The 19,304-nt window shown below is 43.4% G+C and overlaps 1 protein-coding gene across 15 annotated transcripts in view; it reads right to left on the bottom strand.

Moving 5' to 3' along the window:
- Vps13d (vacuolar protein sorting 13D) overlaps nucleotides 1-19,304 on the bottom strand; it is a 323,993-nt gene that overhangs the window by 263,692 nt on the left and 40,997 nt on the right. For all 15 annotated transcript variants that reach the window (XR_003954929.1, XR_003954931.1, XR_881424.3 and 12 more), the window contains 6 exons: nucleotides 17,911-18,062; nucleotides 13,581-14,612; nucleotides 10,055-10,145; nucleotides 8,436-8,562; nucleotides 6,507-6,687; nucleotides 3,828-4,010 (listed from right to left, as the gene is read on the bottom strand). Coding sequence is in view for 7 of the 15 variants with exons in the window: in NM_001276465.1 (NP_001263394.1) it covers nucleotides 3,828-4,010; nucleotides 6,507-6,687; nucleotides 8,436-8,562; nucleotides 10,055-10,145; nucleotides 13,581-14,612; nucleotides 17,911-18,062 (1,766 nt within the window). In the remaining 8 variants the exon portion in view is untranslated. The remainder of the gene's footprint in view (nucleotides 1-3,827; nucleotides 4,011-6,506; nucleotides 6,688-8,435; nucleotides 8,563-10,054; nucleotides 10,146-13,580; nucleotides 14,613-17,910; nucleotides 18,063-19,304) is intronic.

A 19,304-nucleotide genomic window follows, 5' to 3' on the forward strand; every position in this document is an offset into this window, starting at 1 on the left:
CTAGTCCCTAGGTTCTCAAAGACCCTGGAGACAAGAAAGCGAGGGCCATGACACTTACCACCACACACAATTATCTGCAAAAATGTTACCAAAGATTCCATATCTGCTGAGAACTACAGCAACATCGCAAGAAGACTGTCTTTCCCTCAAGAACAAATTCCAATTTCTGTCAAAGTCAACCAAAGGAAATCTCCCAGCCATATAATATATTTACTGCTTTGGGGGGGGGGCTTACTGTAATTAACAAAAAAAATGTATCTGGGGGACTACAGATGTGCCCCAGGTATTAGAATGCTTCCCTAGCTTGCAAGAAGCCCTGGGTCCAATGCCCAGCACAAATAAACTGGATGTTGTGGCATACACCTGTAAGCCCAAGTGGAAGTGGAAGGGTCAGAGGCTCAAGACGATCCTCAATTATACATCAAGTTCAAAGCCAGCCTGGGCTATAAACAAAAAGTATCTAATGGTACTATGACTGCAATAAAATTAGGCCCCAAGAAGACATTTGTGCTTTCTAATGTCCCCAAATGCATTTACATTTCCCATCTCAGTAATCATAGAAATGAAACCAAAGGCAAACAAAGGAGGCTAGCCACCCATGTCAGATTTCTGCTCATACAGAGTAAAGCCAACCTTGGGATTCTCTTGAAAAGACCGTCCTCTTTCTCGCTGAGTGCTTTGGCTGATTGCAAGTGGAAAAGTTGATTCCAGAGTCAACTAGTCATTGGTGTTTTCAACTTCCCTGGGTCTGCATGACCCCTCAGAGGCCTGTCTGTGTGTGGCTTCTGCATGGTGAGACAGCCCCTTCTCGCCCATCACAGGTACCATTCCTAGGAGTATGAAAAGTGTGGCTCTCTGGGGCTGCAGCAAAGCTGACTCCTCAGCTTTGAAAAAGTTGAAAAGCCACAGCCTCTGCTTTCTGAGCAGTAATCAAAACGATCAGTAGTGCAAACTTCCTGCATTTGTCTAAGGAGCATTACTAGGTAAATGCTATCATTTAAATGTTTCCACAGTAAAAGTGCCTCGGTACGGTATACTTAAACTCCAGAGAGTTTGTTACTCTTTTATTTGACTTACATCTACATCCTCTCTGCAGTTAGTTTAAATAAATCAATAGCTTGAGGAGATCAACCCCAAGCTTTTGAATGACTCTGACTTAGAAATTATGGTTTAAGCAGAAGCTATGGTTGAGAAAAAGAAAAGACAAACATATGCCAGAATCCAAACATATCCTCAGTAAAACAGGTTTCAGAGGAAACTGTCCCACATGTAGGAGCCATAAAACCTTGGGGCAGAGGGCACCAGTGCTCCAGGGATCTACATGTGCCAAGTCAGGAGTATTTGCTGTTCTTGGGCCACTGGACATTGCAGTAGACACACCCCACATGGGCAAGAACATCAACAGACAAGTATAAATGCAGAGCATAAGAAAAAAGTATCAACTCAGAAACCATCCATCAGCACTGAGGTCAGATGAGCTGAACTGCATGCTAAGTACACCAGATCACAGGGATCTAGACAAAAGACACATGCCACACAGCCTTATGGAATTCCACTAAACAACCCAGGAGTCTGTAACACAGCAGCTTTCCTGGGATTTCTGAATATAAAGTGAGGTCATTCAAGAAGTACTAGCCAGAACTAAAAAGACCTTTAATACAGGCCTTAAGTAAAGCTTTCCTATACAGGCAAGAAGTAACTCCCCTAAAGCAGCCACACAAAAAGTAATAAAGCAGGCTTTGCATACAGCAAAGTATTTCAAACGGTCAGCATTTAGGGGCTTCATTTGTTTTGTTTTAAGTACATGAATGTGAACTGACTACTGAATCCCATAAAGATGTTTTGTTTTATTCAGAATAACAGAGAGAGAGAGGAGAGAGAGAGAGAGAGAGAGAGAGAGAGAGAGAGAGAGAGAGAGAGAGAGAGAACACAACCACATATACCTTGAAGAAAAGGCAATCTTTGTAGGTACTGCCACCTAAAATCAAATCCTCAAAAACAAAGACAAGAAAAATTTTGTCATTAAAATCCGTACTGTGATTTGGCTTAACAAAAATTGGAATCTTTTTGTAAAAATGTCTTGCAGTAGTTTGGCAATTCTTCATCCACAGCTAACTTTAGAGCACACTTGTCTGCCCTTATACAGACTCACATGGCATAGAAATGAGCTCATTCCCTTTCCTGGGAGGGGAGAGAAACAAAACACTGCTGCAGAACTAGATTACCATTTCTGACTACAGTTTACCTCCTGTCTCACACTTAGTGTGATCTCAAAATAAAGATCTATTACTGACACATTCCAAAGAACTCACTGTCAATTCCCATCACACTCCCTACACCTCCAGAGAGGGAGAGGGGCTAGAGACAAACTGCAATCATAAGCGCTATGGAGCTCCTCAATAAAGCATGCACACTGGACTCACAGTTGCCCAGTGTGCACAAGAGAAGATGGAACTCTAATGCATGCAAAAGAGGTCCCACTGCCCCTGACCCTGGGACATCCTTGTTCTCCTCTTGCAGCTCTGTAATGAGCTAGTGAACCTGCTTCCCCTGAGTTCAACAGGCTTTTACATCGACTTACTGGATCTGAGGGAGGGGACTGTGTGAACCCCTAAGCTGTTGCTGGTTAGTCAGAAACAAGAGACACCTGGACCTGTGGCTGGTGTCCGAAGTAGGCCCAAGCTTCCTAACTGCAGGTAGCTATACCACTTGGAGCATGCCCAGCAGGTTACTACAGTTAGAAAATGATGTAGGGAAGGCCCTACATAGCTAGTGCCAGAAGTGCTATGAAGAAACAGAGACTTTAGCACCAATGACAGATCAACAATGGTCGGCTCTTTACTACTATCTTCATTGTTCTGATGAGCTTACAATCAAGGTTGATCTCAACTCCTCAAGGCTTATCTCTTTTCCTAGCAGGGAAACAAACAGGCACTGCAGGTGGGGATTCCAGGAAGTCCTATAGCCACACACAATGATGAGTTTGTACTCAATAGAGTACATGAAGGCTGGAGACTAGCAAGGAGTGGGGAGAGCATGTCGCGAGAATGATGGCATCTCTGCTATCTAGAAATGCCACTCAGACTCCTACAAGGCAGACACCAGTGCCTAGGAGTGCCTCCGAGCTCAGCTCTAGAGTTCTCTGGCTGCTCATGCTCAGAGTCCTAGCCTTCCCAAATACAGAGTGAAAATGCTGGCAAATCTCATGCTGACCCTGAACACCTCCAAACATGGTAAGAAACAAATGCCCAGGTTATTTTAAAATGCAGAGTAGGGCATGATCTAACATTTTACCACTAAGATATTCAGTGTCTGCAGATAAAAACAGGATCAAATCATGAAAACAGCTCATCTAGAAAGGAATGCCTTTTTAAAAAAAATTTACTATTACAGTGTAAGTACATGATGTGTGTATGTGAATAGGAGTACATGTGAGTATCTGAAAGTATCTAATTTTGGGGGTCCATTCTCTCCTTCTACTATAGTTCCAGGGACTGAACTCAATGGTCAGACTTGGTGGCAAGTCTTTTTACCCACTGAGTGATCTCACCAGCCCAGAAATACTTTTATACATGTAGATCACTGTGACAGAGGGAAGGCTGGTCCCACGGGGATGTTGGCTCAAACAATTAATTACAGTTAATGAGGATTACAACTTAACACTATTTCAGTTGAAAGGGTTATTGAAATGTCGATAAAAATGCTAAAGAAATCTCCCAGCCACAGGGCCTCAGAAGTACCAAAAGTCCCTGTGCAGTAGACTAGGGAATTTTCGTTCATATTCAAATGAGAATTAAACTGAATAGACACGGACACTGATGGCTCACCTTATCCTGTAAGGAGAAAGTCCCAGGAAAACCAGCAAAGAGAAATTTGTTCTTCACTTTCAACTTGCCCAGATTTGCTACTATCAGGTTATTTGATCTGGAACTTTCTGGGATGAGAAGCACAGGGGCACCGGCCTCGATATCCAGAAGAATCCGCGAGCAGCGCTGGGCCTGGTCCCTCACCTGGTAAGAAAGAAAAGTGTCTGGAGGTTCAGTTAATTCTCCAATTTTATAATTGGCCCTGCAGAGTCCAAAAAAATTTCATAAATGTACATAGCAATTAAAGAACGTGAGAGTTTATTTGTGCCACCAAAGTAAATTAGAATCAGAAACAAACTGATAATGCAAAGTCCTCAAATATTTGGAAATTAAATTTCATATTTCTAAGTAACCTACATATTAGAGAATAAATTATAAAAGAAATTAGAAAATAATTTTACACGCATAAACCAAGGTAACAAGTACTCTTATCATCTCAGCAGTCTTACCAGGCCTAAGCTGCTTTTTCCTTTTTTACTTTCTGGTTCGTTGGTTAAATTGGGTTTTTTCGTTTTGTTTTGTTATTTCAAGACAGGTCTCTGTGTGGCCCTAGTTGTCCTAGAACTTGCTCTGTAAACCAGGCTGACCTCGAACTCAGAGATCTACCTGCCTCTCCCTCTCACGTACTAGGATTAAAAGTGCCTGGCAAACCATTTATTTTATGCATATGTGTGTTTTCCTAAATATACATATGTGCACTATATGAGTACCTCGTGTCTGGGAAGAAAAAGAGGGCATAGGATTCCCTGGAAATGGAGCTACAGACAGTAGTGAGCCACCATATGGGTGCTGGGAACCAAAACTGGGTGCTCTGCACGAGCAGCCAATGCTCTTAGTCACTGAGCCATCTATGCTACTTTTTGAAGAGAAAAGTGCAACATTTCAGTACAAAGAGGTTTTTTGGAGGTGGGGGAGCATTATAAGGATTGAATCTAGTGCTGTTAGTGAGCTACACCCACAAAAAGACTCTTTAAACTTTTTAATTTATTTAATATGTGTGTGTGGTACGTGTGTTAGGGAGGGGGCATGCAATCTATGTCACACATGCAAAGGTCAAAGGACAACTCTATGGAGTTGGTTCTCTCCTTTCACCTTTAATCGGATTCTATGGATCAAACTCAGGACATCAGGCCTTTATGCACATGCTTTTAAATGCTGAGCCAACACTTTATATGCCCACCCACACTATCTCGCCGAATATCATCATAACCCGCTAGCTTGTTTTCTTGTTACTATCATCCCACTAACATACACTGGGAGTGTCATTTTCTTTCAGAATGTAGCCACTGGTGGGTTGCCCATGCTCTAGTATAATCCCAACAACCATGTTTACATGAGCAGCTATCTGGGCTCAGTGGATTATTCAAAACAAAAGAGGAAATTGAGCGGGTGACTAAAGAGCTTGAGGGGAGAAGTAGGGGTATTAATGATAAAAATACATTGCATACATGTACAAAATTCTCAAAGGAAATAAATATTTTTTTAAAATAACTTTTACAACAGGAAGAATATCTAGGCAACATCACACAGGCCTATAATTCCAATGGTTGAGCTACGGCAGTTGGATTACACATCTAAGGCCAGCTTAATTGACAGAGTGAGTAAAATCCAGCCTGGCTTACACAGTAAGACAATGCCTCACAAAACAAGGTCTGATAGGAAAGGGGCCAGCAGTGTAAGGCCTGGAGTCTATGACCAGCAACAAAGAGGGGGGAAATGATCAAAGCATTAAGGATGCGACATATACCCACTCACATAACCAAATATCATAAACAATATTTAAAGTACTATTGATCAGGACTCTGAAAGTAGCTTAATCTTTACAGTATTGGCTATGTAAGCATGAGGATATAAATTTGGATCTCCAGAACCTACATGTGTTGGTCAGATTTCATTGTAAACTTGATACTGTCTAGAAGCACAGAGTCTCAGTGAGGGAATCTTTACACTGGGTGGGCCTGTGGGTATGTGGGGAGGCAGGGTAGGGGACATCTAAACTGATATGGGAGGACTCCACCCAGTATTACCTAGGCAGAGGACCTGGAGCTATGTAAGAATGGAGAAATCGAGCTGAGCGAGCAAGCAAGTTAGCTTGCATGCATGCATTCATTCATTTCTCTCTGCTCTGGACTACAATGGAATGTGACCAGGTGCAAAAAGCTCCAGCTGCAGTGACTTCCCCGCTATGATGGACTGTAACCTGGAATTATGTGTCAATAAACCCTTTCTTCCCTAAGCCACTTTTCCCAGGGTACTTTATCAGAGCAACAGAATTGAAACTAGAACACCATGTAGCAGAAAGCTTGAGGGACCCTATCCTCCCATTCAGTATTAAGATACCCAATGCCAACCTCTGATCCCACCTGCCCATATAAGCAAGCAGGCACACACATACACGCACCCCTCACATTCTTTTATTTTACTGTTATTCCTTAGATGCCTGCTTGTTTTCTAACTACAGAAAGGGTGTGGATCTGGATGGGAGGCGACAGGAGAGGAACTGAGACAAGCTGGGAAAGGGGAATCCATAATCAGAATATATTATAAGAATAAAACCTATTTTCAATAAAAAGAGAACTTTTTTTTTTAAGTTCCATAGATCAAATTGGAAAGGCAACCTGGAGATATGATGCTACCCACCGTCTGACCCTCGATAGCAGCTCGCTGGCGCCCTAAGATATCTTGCAGCTGAGTGAAGTGTTGAATGAAGGCCACCACCTCGGCCTGAAAGCGCTGCGTGTGCACATACTGCACTGAGGCCATCTGGAGGCTCACACGAATGTCATGCTCTCTCTGAAGCAGAGGGTCTGGCTGCCCATATCTGGAAATTGAGACAAATAAAGATTGGAGTATTAAAAGAAAACTAAGGTTGATTTAAGGGCTTCCCCTCCAAAAAGCTTTAGCTATTAAAATAGAAAGCCCCAAAAGCAAGCCTGTTAATAATTTTTCATACTGTGCTAAGGACATTAAACAAAGTGTGGTGTGGTAGAAAGGCAACCAAGAGTGGGTAACACTGAACATAAAACTCACATTACCAGAACAAACCTAAGCTGGTCTTGCACAGCACCTCCATTCCTGCCTTAAGGGCTGCAGTTGTTCCTGGCAGAGACTGTGACAATATGAGTTTGGGAAGTAATTTTAAAAGCCCTGGAGAAATGGAGGCAGCAGAACTACTGCTTCTGGGGAAAGGGGGCTTCTAAAAACAGAGAGGGGTTTTCACTGCCCTTTTGTCAGTGAAATGTAGACTGTAATGTCAAGTGTGATTCAAAGATGAACAGTGACTTTTACAGTCACTTGGGATCTAATGGGCCAAGATGCCATGGTAAAGGGGGGGGGGGGAATTCATATTTACTAAGGAATGCACTCTTGTGCCAAGCAGAAAATTAAGAGTTCACATTGTCTCATTTATTGTAGACTCATGTCATTGTGATATATAAAATAAACCAGTCAATCTAAGCTGAAAGCTAATTCTCCGGAGAGAACAGTAACTATACAGTGAGGAGTTCTGAGACCTGGTGGAGAGGGAGGCAAGGGAAACTGGACCCAGAGTTTTATACATGCTAGCAAGGATGGCTACTGCTAAGCTACATCCTCTGCCCACAGACGGTTTTTCTGGAACCACTTTTCTCAGCACTAATAGAACACTGAAAGTGAGGTGAGAACCTTATATAAGAATATGCATTCTCTAATACCTCTCAAGAAAGCTGAACACCTCATGCAGGAAACCATTCTTTAAAATAAACAGGCCCAAAAGATACCCTCTAAAACCCAACAAGGAACATGATACAAGTCATATTTATTAGCAAAACCAGCACCCTCTTATTACTCAGCATGAGTAGTGCTCTCAGACTAAAATCATGCCAGGACACTCAGTGCTGTGTGGAAGCTTGGAGATTGCCCCCATTACTGACATAGGAAAAGTGGCACACAGAGATTAAGTGACTTGCTTTGGGTCATACAGCAAGTTGGATAGAGCTGACAGAGTCTTGGTCTTCTGATAACTGGGATTATGTCAATCCTATTCCATACTCATATGGCACTAAATAATCTCCAACACAAATCTTTTTTATTAAAATTCTATATAAATCAGGAGTCCTCACAAGCTAGATCTTTTGAATTTTACTTTAAAAAGTAAATTTTTTCCCATTGTTTAATCAATAAGAATTTTAAACAGTAAGCTGGCAAGACAATTCAGTGGATAAAGGCACTTTCCATCAAGCTTCAAGACCTGGGTTCAATCCCCAGATCCCACAGGACATAAGCAGAGAACCAACCCTGCAAGTTGTCCACTGTGGAAGACACAGAGATACAAATGTAAAACAATGTTGATAAAGAACTTCAAACAGCAGTGATGAGGACACACAGCTAGAGCAGAGGTGCATGCTTTACAGCAGTGATGAGGACACACAGCTAGAGCAGAGGTGCATGCTTTACAGCAGTGATGAGGACACACAGCTAGAGCAGAGGTGCATGCTTTACAGCAGTGATGAGGACACACAGCTAGAGCAGAGGTGCGTGCTTTACAGCAGTGATCCTGACACACAGCTAGAGCAGAGGTGCATGCTTTACTTGAAAGTCTGGAAGATGAGAGCTTCCTCTCCACTTGTGGTGAAGCGTTCTCTGTAGAAGTCTCCATGTGGCGTGAGGTCACTCAGAGACAGGCTCCCGATGCTTCCCTGCAAGGCCAGGTCTCCTTCTACATGTGTCGAAATCAGAACATGTTATTATGGACCTTTTCTGAAATCCCTTAATTCATCTGAATTAAAATGATATGCACATGCCTCCAACTTCCATCTTTTTTTTTAATCAAAATAAGTGTCAGAAGTAAATTTTCAGATGCCAAGACACCAGGAAAACATTTCATATGCTATTTCAATAACAAAGTTTAAACGAGTTGAACAAGTCTAAACAACAACAACATCATGTACACAAGCCAGCAACACTGCATCCTAGGGGTGCAAGAAAGGAATTAAACTAAAAGGACTGCCGACTTACAGAAGCAGGATTCTGAGACCAGAGGGAGCCAACACAGGGTCTATGTGTTGAACTAAGAATATAAGAGAATGAGGAAGTGTTTGTGTCAGCTGCTCAGGCAGCATGGAGTGGGCCTGGAATGACTTGATAAAGGAAGAAAATACAACGGTGCTGACACACAGCGGATTTAGTGTGCTTGGTAGCTGGGCGAGCACACTTCTGGGGTGAGAGCATGGAGATAGGTACTGAGGCACATGCTACTAGAACAGGTGCGTAAAACAATCCTTCTTGGGGGTGGGAGTTGGGGTACAGTGGCTCCCTGAGTTGGAGATCAGACTATTCTGCATGGAAGTTCTAGGCTAGCTACTAAAGAGGAAAAGAGCAATAACAACATTACCCAGCTGACACTATGCTCGCCAAGGTATATACCTCTGGCAGGCCAGAGCAGCTCCCCAGGGACTCATGACATACATATATTTTGATTCCTAATGTCGTCTAACAAAAATGCCATGCTTCTCCCAGTTAAAGACCACTTTTTAGAATGCTAATATCAGACCATGAGACCTCTAAATTAGTCCATTTCATCTCTAAATGGTATTCCTGATATCGTGATGGCATCAGCATCTTAATGTTCACTACTGCATTACACATTCCTTAAGGAAGGAGCAGTATTTAGGCTTGTGCTGCATACACCCTACTACTTACAACACGATGCTCCAGGAAGAATTCCAACCTGCAAACACCTGCCAGAAAGGAGCCAGCTTTGCTGCAATGCCCTGCTGTACAACACTATACTCTGTCTTGGCAAACAGAATGAGCTTGTCTCATTTTCTCACAGACAGCCCTTTGACCTGCCTGTCTTCCTGATCATAGATAGCTATCCACTTCACTCTCAAAACTATCCCAATTTGAACAAAAATTTACCTGGTTACCCTACACAGAGAGAATGCTAGGAGCCCATACAACCTTCAGAAGTCTCTTGGGACGAGACGGGAGAGAAGCAGGGAGGAAGTTGGTCCAGTCACCTGCCTTTGTAACAGGCAATGCTGATCCCAAGGCCCGGGTTTGTAGACCAGCACTATAAATGATAGTCTTAGCAATTCCCACAATCAAGCCATAGTTGTATACCTTACTTGGTGTGTGAGCACAAATCACTTTGTCCTGAATGTTTGAATACTTACTAGATCATGAGTGCTTGATTTAGTCCCACTTACCAATCATCTCCATGTGTGCCATTAATTTGGACACATTTGCTTTAGCAAGCTCACTGGTGGCTTTACTTAGCACAAGAGAAAGTGAATGAACCTAGGATACAAGACACAATGCAAAAGGTAAGTTACTGAGAGGAACAAGAAACAGCAGGGCAGAATGGGTAACAAGGGCAACAGGCTGGGAAAGTTGAAGGCAAACATTATTTATTTATTCAATGTGTGTGTGTGTGTGTGTGTGTGTGTGTGTGTGTGTGTGTTCACAAACACGCGCAAGCCTTTGTGCATGCATGCGTCCACACGTGCACCTGTATATCTGGGCTTGTAGAAGTATATGGAGGTCAGAGGACAATCTGTAGGAATGAATGTTCTCTCCTACTTCTCCCACTGTGTGGGTCCTGGCAATCCAAACTCAGATGGCCGAGCTTGCTAGCAGGCACTTACTTATTTATACCTGCTGAGCTACCTCACTAGCCCAAACCTTACAAGATGCTAATTTCATTTATCCCCCAAAGCAGATCTGCTGATGGAGCACATGAGGAAGGAATTCCAATTTCAGATCCTGCCAGATCTCCTCTATATTCTTCTGTGGATGGTGAAATGTTACATGGTACAAAAACAAGGTTTCCCATCTTGCACTGCACAGTTCTATAATGACTCATAGATTTGTAAAAATCAGGTCTCATCTATAAAATCTATGTAGGCAAATGATAAAAATCCTGCCTAATGCCTTTGACCCATATTTAGCAATTGGACTTGAGGAGGACAGAAACAGAGACCTCTGTCTCAGGGATGGAATTCTCTAACAGAAGCTTCATTACACTAATGTAACTCCAACTACTGAAAATACTATTATGTCATCAGCCCCTAGCTCTTCTGCCCTAGGGACTGGGCACTGAGAAGAAAGGCGCAGGAGATGGGAGGATAGGTATGCCAGCATCCTTCTCCTCGAAGTCTGCACAGAGTAGGGGCTCAGGATTTGCCAGGGTAAGAAACTCCAAGAGGAAAAAAGGAAAACAAAGGCAGAAGGAAGGGAAAGTAGCATAAAGGGCAAGCAAGTGGAAGGAACATTGTTGTCAGAGCAGGACCTTAAGCAGAGATGTTCTCATTCCCGACAGGGACCACAGAAGGATCACAAGACATCAGGAGCCCAAAAAAGGCAAAATAAAATCCCTAGGCATCAAATCTCCAATGAGCAGACACCCTAGGTCTAAAAATGCTTTGTGGGAATGACCCCAGATGTTGCTTCCCAAACCTACTTCATGGCATGGCACCTTCACATCACTGAGAAAGAACCAGCTGTCCTCTGCCTCCTGACTCAAGAGTAACAAGAAGCACTTGCCACTTGGGTGCACCTGAATCTGATCCACCTACTCCTAATCCCAGAGGCAGGCTGAAGTCATGGGGAAGGAGGAGCCCAAATGGCTATGGAGACCAGGAGGGACGGCTCACTTTGCACCCAAGAGACTGAAGTAACAGTAGCAAATGGAACACTGCCTGCCTCAGAGTTCACTGTTGGTTTACTGACTTCTTCTTATTCCATAGCTGAGAAAACTCACCGCAGGAAGCCTAGCACTGCAGAGGCCAAAGGGAAGGCCTGAAATCTCTCAAACTATTCACGCCTCCATATTCCATCCAGACAAAGGCATTTGTGCAACATTCTGGAAATCTGAGTGTGGCCTGATAGTTTTGCATAACACCAAGGCATGACTGTCAATGTAGTGAGAGGGACAATGACTATGGTTATGTAAGAAAAATACCCATTTTTTTCCTAGAAACAAATGTGGGGGTGTAAGTGTATACTTTTTTTTATTTCTGTTTTTTAGATAGTCTCATTAATTAGCCTTAATTTTATTAACATTTATTTATTTGTATGGTGTGCAGGCATGCATGTGCCCACAAGTAGAGGTCAGAGGACAACTTTTAGGAGTCAGTTCTTTCCTTCTATCAGGCTTGACAGCAGACACCTCTACCCACTGAACCATCTGACCAGCCCTAGAATTTGCTTTAAAAGACTTCAGTGAAGAAAAGAAACAAAGGTGATGGATTATCGTGTTGGGAATATTGAGGTTCGTGACACATTTCCTCTGTGATATACGAGAAATCCATCATAATAAAAATGCTCAAAAATTCTTGTGCATTGAAAAACTGCATTGTTAAGGAGCTTTTATCTAGTCCCGTTCTCCTACAGCGTTGTATGGAAAGCCCTCAGGAGCACACCACATCACTCAGAGCAGGGAAGGATTGCTGAGGCACAGCTCCATAGGCACAGAGAACAAAGTCACTTGAGTAACATACCAAATCCAGCCAGAGAATAACTGACCAGTGCCACTTCCGGAAAGTCACCTTGACAGGCCCCACGCCCCAGAGCCTCAGAGCACAGCCAAGCAGTGTGCTCGCCACCTTCCCACCCCACCCCCACCCCCACCAGTGAGTAAGAGGCAGAACTGGCTTTTCCCCCCATCTCTCCTCCCAGGCTTCCTGCTTCTAGAGGAGTGAAGGCTGCTGTAGGGTAGAGAAGCAAAACACCACCAGCATGGGGTAACAGAGTTCCCTTCCTGGCTGCTCCAACAGTGCTTGCAAGGCTGAATGTTCCAAGGTACACAGATGCAGACCTTCCTCCCCAGGCACACAGAAGTTACCAGCTGCTGCTGCTGCACAGATGTCAGGACTCTGACGGGTAGGTGCTCTTATCAACAGACCTGTATAGCCCCAGCTGGTTAACTCTGTGTACCTACCTGCTGTCCCATCATAAATGACAGGCTGTCTATTTGCTACCTCTTCTTTTTTTTTTTTTTAAATATTTACACTATGAATATCAAGGTTAAGTTACAACCATAAAAGTCCACATCAAAATAAAAACTGTAACAGCAACCAGTGTTACAGTGGATGCTTGTTAGGTGGAGGGCCTCACAATAATCTCATCTAAAGCTTGGGACCACCCTCTCTATAGGCACTGCTGCATACTGCCCAGTTTACAGATAAAAACCCTGAAAGGGAAGAGGTTCCCTGATCCACCCAGGGCCACAGCTGCAGTGCAAGAGTCAGGATTCTAGCAGGCAATCTAACTGCACACTGCATTCTATGACCACACTGCATTTGTTACAGCAAGTCCAGCCAACGCCAAGAATGCTGTGAGAGGGTGAGGAGCTAACAAGAAAGCCTCACACAGAAGCTGGGTAGTAGAAGCTGCTACCACACACTGGACACTTGGCTAGGTGTTTTGCATATGGACCTCACATCGTCATAAAACATGGATGATGAGGAAACGGGCTAGAGAAGCAAAAAGGATTCCCTGGAATAATATGGCCGGGGGAAGGACAAGCTGCTTAAACTACATAATTCTCTCTGCCTCCAGATGGGCTTTATAACAAAACCCTTCCTAAGACACTGACATCACTCAAGTCTCTATTTCTCAACAGCCAGGCAGAGACTACACAGCCCTCTGCCAATCAGAGCTCTTTTCAAGGACAAATGTAAAGTGCTTATAATTTAGATATGATTCAAACTCATCCTCAGAGTGTAACGATACCTTGAGGTCCAGCTTGGAGTTCACTGGCTCCTGATGCTCAGACTCCATAGAAGCACTGGACTCTGCCTTCACGTTCTGGAGAAGGCCTTCAGGGGGCACTTTCATCGCATGGTTGTCTGCAGTGGACCCAATCCCAAAAAAGTCTAGTATCACCACCCAGGTTTGCAGGGTGATCAACACATCCAAGCAGTTAAAGTCAACGTCGATGCTTCGATTAATGCGACCGTAACTGGAAGAGAACTCTGGATGCTTTTTATCCACCAAGAATATATTGATGTGGACCAAGGAATCATCAAATTTACTCTTCCCAACAAGCATATTGGGCTCATCCACTGAGGGAGAAGGGGGTGGAGTCTGGGGGTAGCTCTTGTCCTGGGCTTCCTTTGGCTTTTTCCGACATGTGGAAATGGGTCTTTGATACAACTGGAAGACGTTGGGTGCTTCCTCCATGTGGGAAGGGAGAGACCGGGGCATGTCAGGATACTCCACACTGGATACCGAAGGGCAAGACTGAGAGAGATATTCCTTCTGTGCTAAGCTAGATGGCTTGGGAGCCCCTCGAGACACCATCAGGCTCTTGTACTTAGAGTCTGGATTCTTCTCCAGTAAGTCTTCCATGAGGAGTGAACGCAGGGCGATCTGGATGGATAAGGTCTGTGGATGGTCTTTACTGAACTCCACCTCAAAATCCTGAAATTTTAAGCTCACAAGCCCTTGGGCCCCCAAAGTCAGGTCACCGCTCAGCTGAACCTGCAACTCTGATATACAGAAGTTGGCTTGAATCTGAGTGAAGGCCTTGGCTTCCTTCACAGACAAGGACTTCTGAGAAGTGCTAGAAAAGCTGGAGTGGCTGAACAATCCATTCTCCTTCTTCTCCACACAAGGTTCTCCACAGGAACTGAGTTGGGGCAGGGGAGAGTTAGGGCAGGGGGAGGTCGGGGCACTGGCTGCAAACTTATTCAGATCTTCACTGTACACGAGGTTGTCCATCGTCTGTAACACCTGCTCGTACACGTGCTTGGCTAACACCACCTGCATTCAAAGGGAACAGCCCGTTACTCCAGAACCATTTAAAATGTATTTGTAATTTTGTGTATGGAAAGTGGGGGTGGGGGCATGCACAAGGGGTTTGGGGGTACACATGGGTACAAGTGCCCATGGAGGTTAGAAGAGCCAGGCTCCACCCCCACACAGACCCCCAGGAACGTTAAAGGCAGCTGACAGCTCCCTGACATGGATGCTGGGAACTGAGCTCAGGTCCTCTAGAAGAGCATAAGAGCCCTAGCGACTGAGCCATCTCACCAGCTCCCTCCAACTCTATTGTCATCCCACAGACCCTCAATTCTCAGCTGGTATTTCTATGTTTACCAAAAGGCTCTAAGTTAGTTGGCATCAAGGACCATCATTTCTTTCCTGTCCTTTCTTTTTCCTTCTCACTTCTGTTTACAAAGCTCTCCCTAGCCACACGTAGAATAATCTACACACATCTATGTGCAGCAAGTACTCCCTAGATACAGTCAACATAGCCACTCTTTCTAACCACACAAAATAACTGCAGAAAGCAAGGAGACTTCCAAACATCTAATGTGGGCACAGCACGGGACTGAAAAACAAGACTCTAAAACTACCGCAGATCAGCAGTCAGCAGGACAAACAACGGTTAGTACTTTTCAAAAGTTATGCATATCTGCAATTATATATTTCTTTCTCTCTTACAGTTTCCATTGTTGGCACTTGCGTGGGACCCAGAACACAATAGGCAAACACTGTCACTGAGCTGCACCCCCGGCTTCTTACTTTCTTTTAGTTAGAATTTCTTATTTAAAAATATTTTCAAGTACATCTTTTTTACTAATTAAGGGCAATTAACAGAGGGATCGCAATTCGGGTACAGAAATTTTGACAGACTTGGAAAGTGACCGTTCTATAACCCCTAATTTAATCTTCATCCCCACAGAGCTCATTAGTGGAATGAAGCAACAGAAAAGACTGACAGGGAATTTTACAAGTGAGCGATCAGGCTCTTGCCACCCACACATCCTCATCAAATGCAGACGTTTGTATGACAGACACAACGGAACCGGAGGTGCTTGACAGCACCTGCTTGGGAAGCTCTAGCCAAAAGAAAAGAAGAGCTAAGAAAGACCAGAATCCAGGGAAGCCTGGGTGGTTCACAGCAATACTGGCTCCAGGTCAGAAAGACAAAGGTACCATGTTGGTCACTCTGTAGGCAACTGGCCAGTTTCCACACAGAATTAAACCATGGCAGATGAGGCAGGGCAGATCCAGAGAGCCCTAAAAGATACTGCACCTAACTGCTACAGAGCCTGCTTGGACCTGATGCAAGCAAACCAGAGTGAAGACGTTCCTGAGAGTCAAACACCATCATGATACATAGGAAGACAAAGTGTTCAGAGAGACACATTCAAAACAGACAAGATGAAGTGAAATAAAGCCTGAGATTTGCCTTAAAATGCTTCCTTTAAAAAATTGTTTATATCCTTGTGTGCAGTGTATATATGTACATGCACGTGCTCTGGCAGGTATACAAGTCATAGCACAATACTGTGGAGTTGATTTTCTTCTTCCTCCTTAAGTAGGTTCTGGAGAGGGAACTTGGTTTACCAAGTTTTCAAAGCAAACACTTTTAACACTAAAGTGCTTACCTAAATCATTTCACCTGCTCCCTGCCCCAAACTATTTCATTTAAAAAAAAAAAAAGAAAAAAGGCAAGTACTGGATGGTAGAAGCAGGAGAATCAGACACTCAAGGCCATCCTCAGCAGCGTGGCAAGTTAGAGGCCAGCCTGGGCTGCATGAGACCCTGTCTCAATTAAAGTGAACAAGGGTGCCTGGAGAGATGGCTCAGCAATTAAGAGTAATACATGGTCTTATTGAGGACCCAAGTTCACTTCCCAGCACCCATACTCTCAACCACCTGTAACTCCAGTCCCAGGGGATGTGATGTCTTCTTCTGGCCTCTGTGAGCACTAGGCACACATGCAAATAAAACACCCACACATACAGAATACAAAAGTTAATTTTAAAAAAGACAAAGAGAGCTGGGGGAGGGTTTCTTACCTAAAGACTCACACCTACGAGCCACTGATACTAGTCAAATTTGTGACCATCTACAGCCTCACAGAGGAGCCACTGTCCTAAGATTCTGAAAACATTCATTTTATAACCTTACTCTTTCCTCTAGTCCTGTAAAATCAGGAAATTACTTGTGAAGAAGGATACATATGTACACACACACACATACACACACACACACACACACACACACACACACACACACACACAACCCTAACTGGCCCAACTCAACTCAGAGAGGGCAAGCCTAACTTTACTCTGTTGAAAGGATCTGTCAATGGCTCGAATAATCACATTGTTCTACAGTCTATCCCAAGTGTGTCCAAAGTGGGATAAAAATTACATTCTCCTGGGAAAGAGCAACTGGCTTTTTAGGTAGTAATTCCCTATCCACACTGGGGAATGAAACCAGAGATCTACTTTGTTTCTTTGTGACACATGAAGAAAGCCATTTCCAGGGACAAAATGGTACAACCAAAGGATGCCATGTTGCCGAGGGCAGCAGGGCATATGCGTAATCCCAGCACTTAGGAGGTGGAGACAAGAGGACCACGAATTCAGAGTCAGCCTGGGCTAAAGAGTTAGACAAGGCTCAATGTTTATTAGAGCAAATTAACAACATGAATGTACACTGATGATATGTCCTTGAATTTACATATTTTCTTTCAACACTTAATGTACCAAAATATATACCATTATAATCTGAGTACTATATACACTATAAATATAAAATGAATACACATTGGGCTGAAGAAATAGCTCAGTGATTAAGAGTACCTGGTGTTGCAGAGGACTTGGGTTCAATTCCCTGAGCCCACATAGCAGCTCACCGTCATCCACACCCATAGGTCTAGTTCCATAGAGTTGGGCACCCTCATCTGGCCTACTTGGGCACCAGGCACTACACAATTCACTCCATTCATGCACACAAAACACTCATACAGATAAAAATAAATAAAGCTTAAATAAACACACACAAACAAATAAATATAGGAAAATTCCTCCTAATCTGAAATCAAAATACCCCTGAAAGCTACAACATTCAAAAGGTTTCCAACTTAAAATCAGTTCAGACTTCAAATTAGTGATCAGAGACGCTCAACCATAAAGATTCTGCAAACCTCCCAAATAAACAGTTCCCAAACCTAAAATGTATCTGGACATCTCAGACAAGGAATAACGTCTGATTGGCTCTGAACTGCCCTAGACTGAAAATCAACCCTGTGTGTGGTTACCTGAACTGGGTTGACAAACTTTCCTTCAATCTTCATGATGCTGGACGTCCCCAGCTCATCTGGACTTAGGGAGAAAGTCAGCTCAGATTCTCGCTCGATAGGGATCTTCTCCAGCTTAAACTGGATGGTGGTATTGTTCAGGATGTGAAAGGCTGGCCGAAGAGAGCAGAAGTGACAGCATGAACACTGACACCTGGTTCGTTACTGATGACCAAGTCTCCTGTGTCTACAATAAAGCCTGCGGGTGATCTGATGGCGGTTGGCCTTGCAGCTGAGTCTATGACTGAGACCCACATGCACAGCAAGTAGAAACACAGACAAGTTTACAAGGGGAAAAGAAGGTACTTTCATGGCACGCTCTGCTTGGCACCTTTAAAATATGAAATGGTGAGGCGCAAAGACAGCTCAAAGGATGAAAAAGGCCTGATGACCTGAATTCGATCTCTGGAACCCACATGGCTGAAAGAGAAAACCAACTCCCACAAGTTGTCCTCTGACCTCTGGACACAGCACTGTAACATGCATGCATGCGGACACACACATACTAGATAAATATACTTTAAAATGTATCTGATATGGTAAACAGTAAGTCAGTCCATTCTTTTAGCCATGGATGCTAGTTTTCCAAGCCAGACTGCCCCTTCCATGGCTTTTAGTAATAGACCCAGCTTTCTTGGGCCTCAAGACAGTATTCTAGCTGAACGCTCATTCCAAGCACAGAAAAGAACTGTTTACTAAGCACAGAAATGAAGGACTGGCTGGATGCAGCCCAGGGGTTAAGAGCACATCTAGCACATTAGAACAGAAGCTGGCTCTCCAAATTTCAAATGAGATGGTGAAGGATGTTCTGAGAACCATACACATTTTCAAGGGCATTACCTTCTTCAGCAATGAACAGTCTCTAGAATGTTTCTCATTCTGTAGCTGTACTGCTTAGGTCTAACTGTCCATATCCAGAATACAAAGGTGAAAATGTCATTTCTTGTACCCCTCACAGACCCACTTAGAAGAATCAGAGCACTAAAGAAGCCTAACACACCCAGAGACCAAGTTTCCTTTTGTATTTACATTAAACTCTTGTGCTACCTTACGCTGCAATGTTTAACTACAAAAAATGTATAGCTTAAGACAAAAGAATAAAAACAGTACATAAAATGAGGTATATATATATATATATATATATGTGTGTGTGTGTGTGTGTGTGTATATGTATATATGTGTATGTGTGTATGTGTGTGTGTATATATGTATATGTATGTATGTATATATGTATATATGTGTATGTGTGTATGTGTGTGTATATATGTATATGTATGTATACATATATATACATATGTATATATACACACATATATATATACATATAGACATATATATATACATATATTTGCATG

This window comes from Mus musculus, chromosome 4 (genome assembly GCF_000001635.26).
Source record: "Mus musculus strain C57BL/6J chromosome 4, GRCm38.p6 C57BL/6J".
NCBI classification, from domain to species: domain Eukaryota; kingdom Metazoa; phylum Chordata; class Mammalia; order Rodentia; family Muridae; genus Mus; species Mus musculus.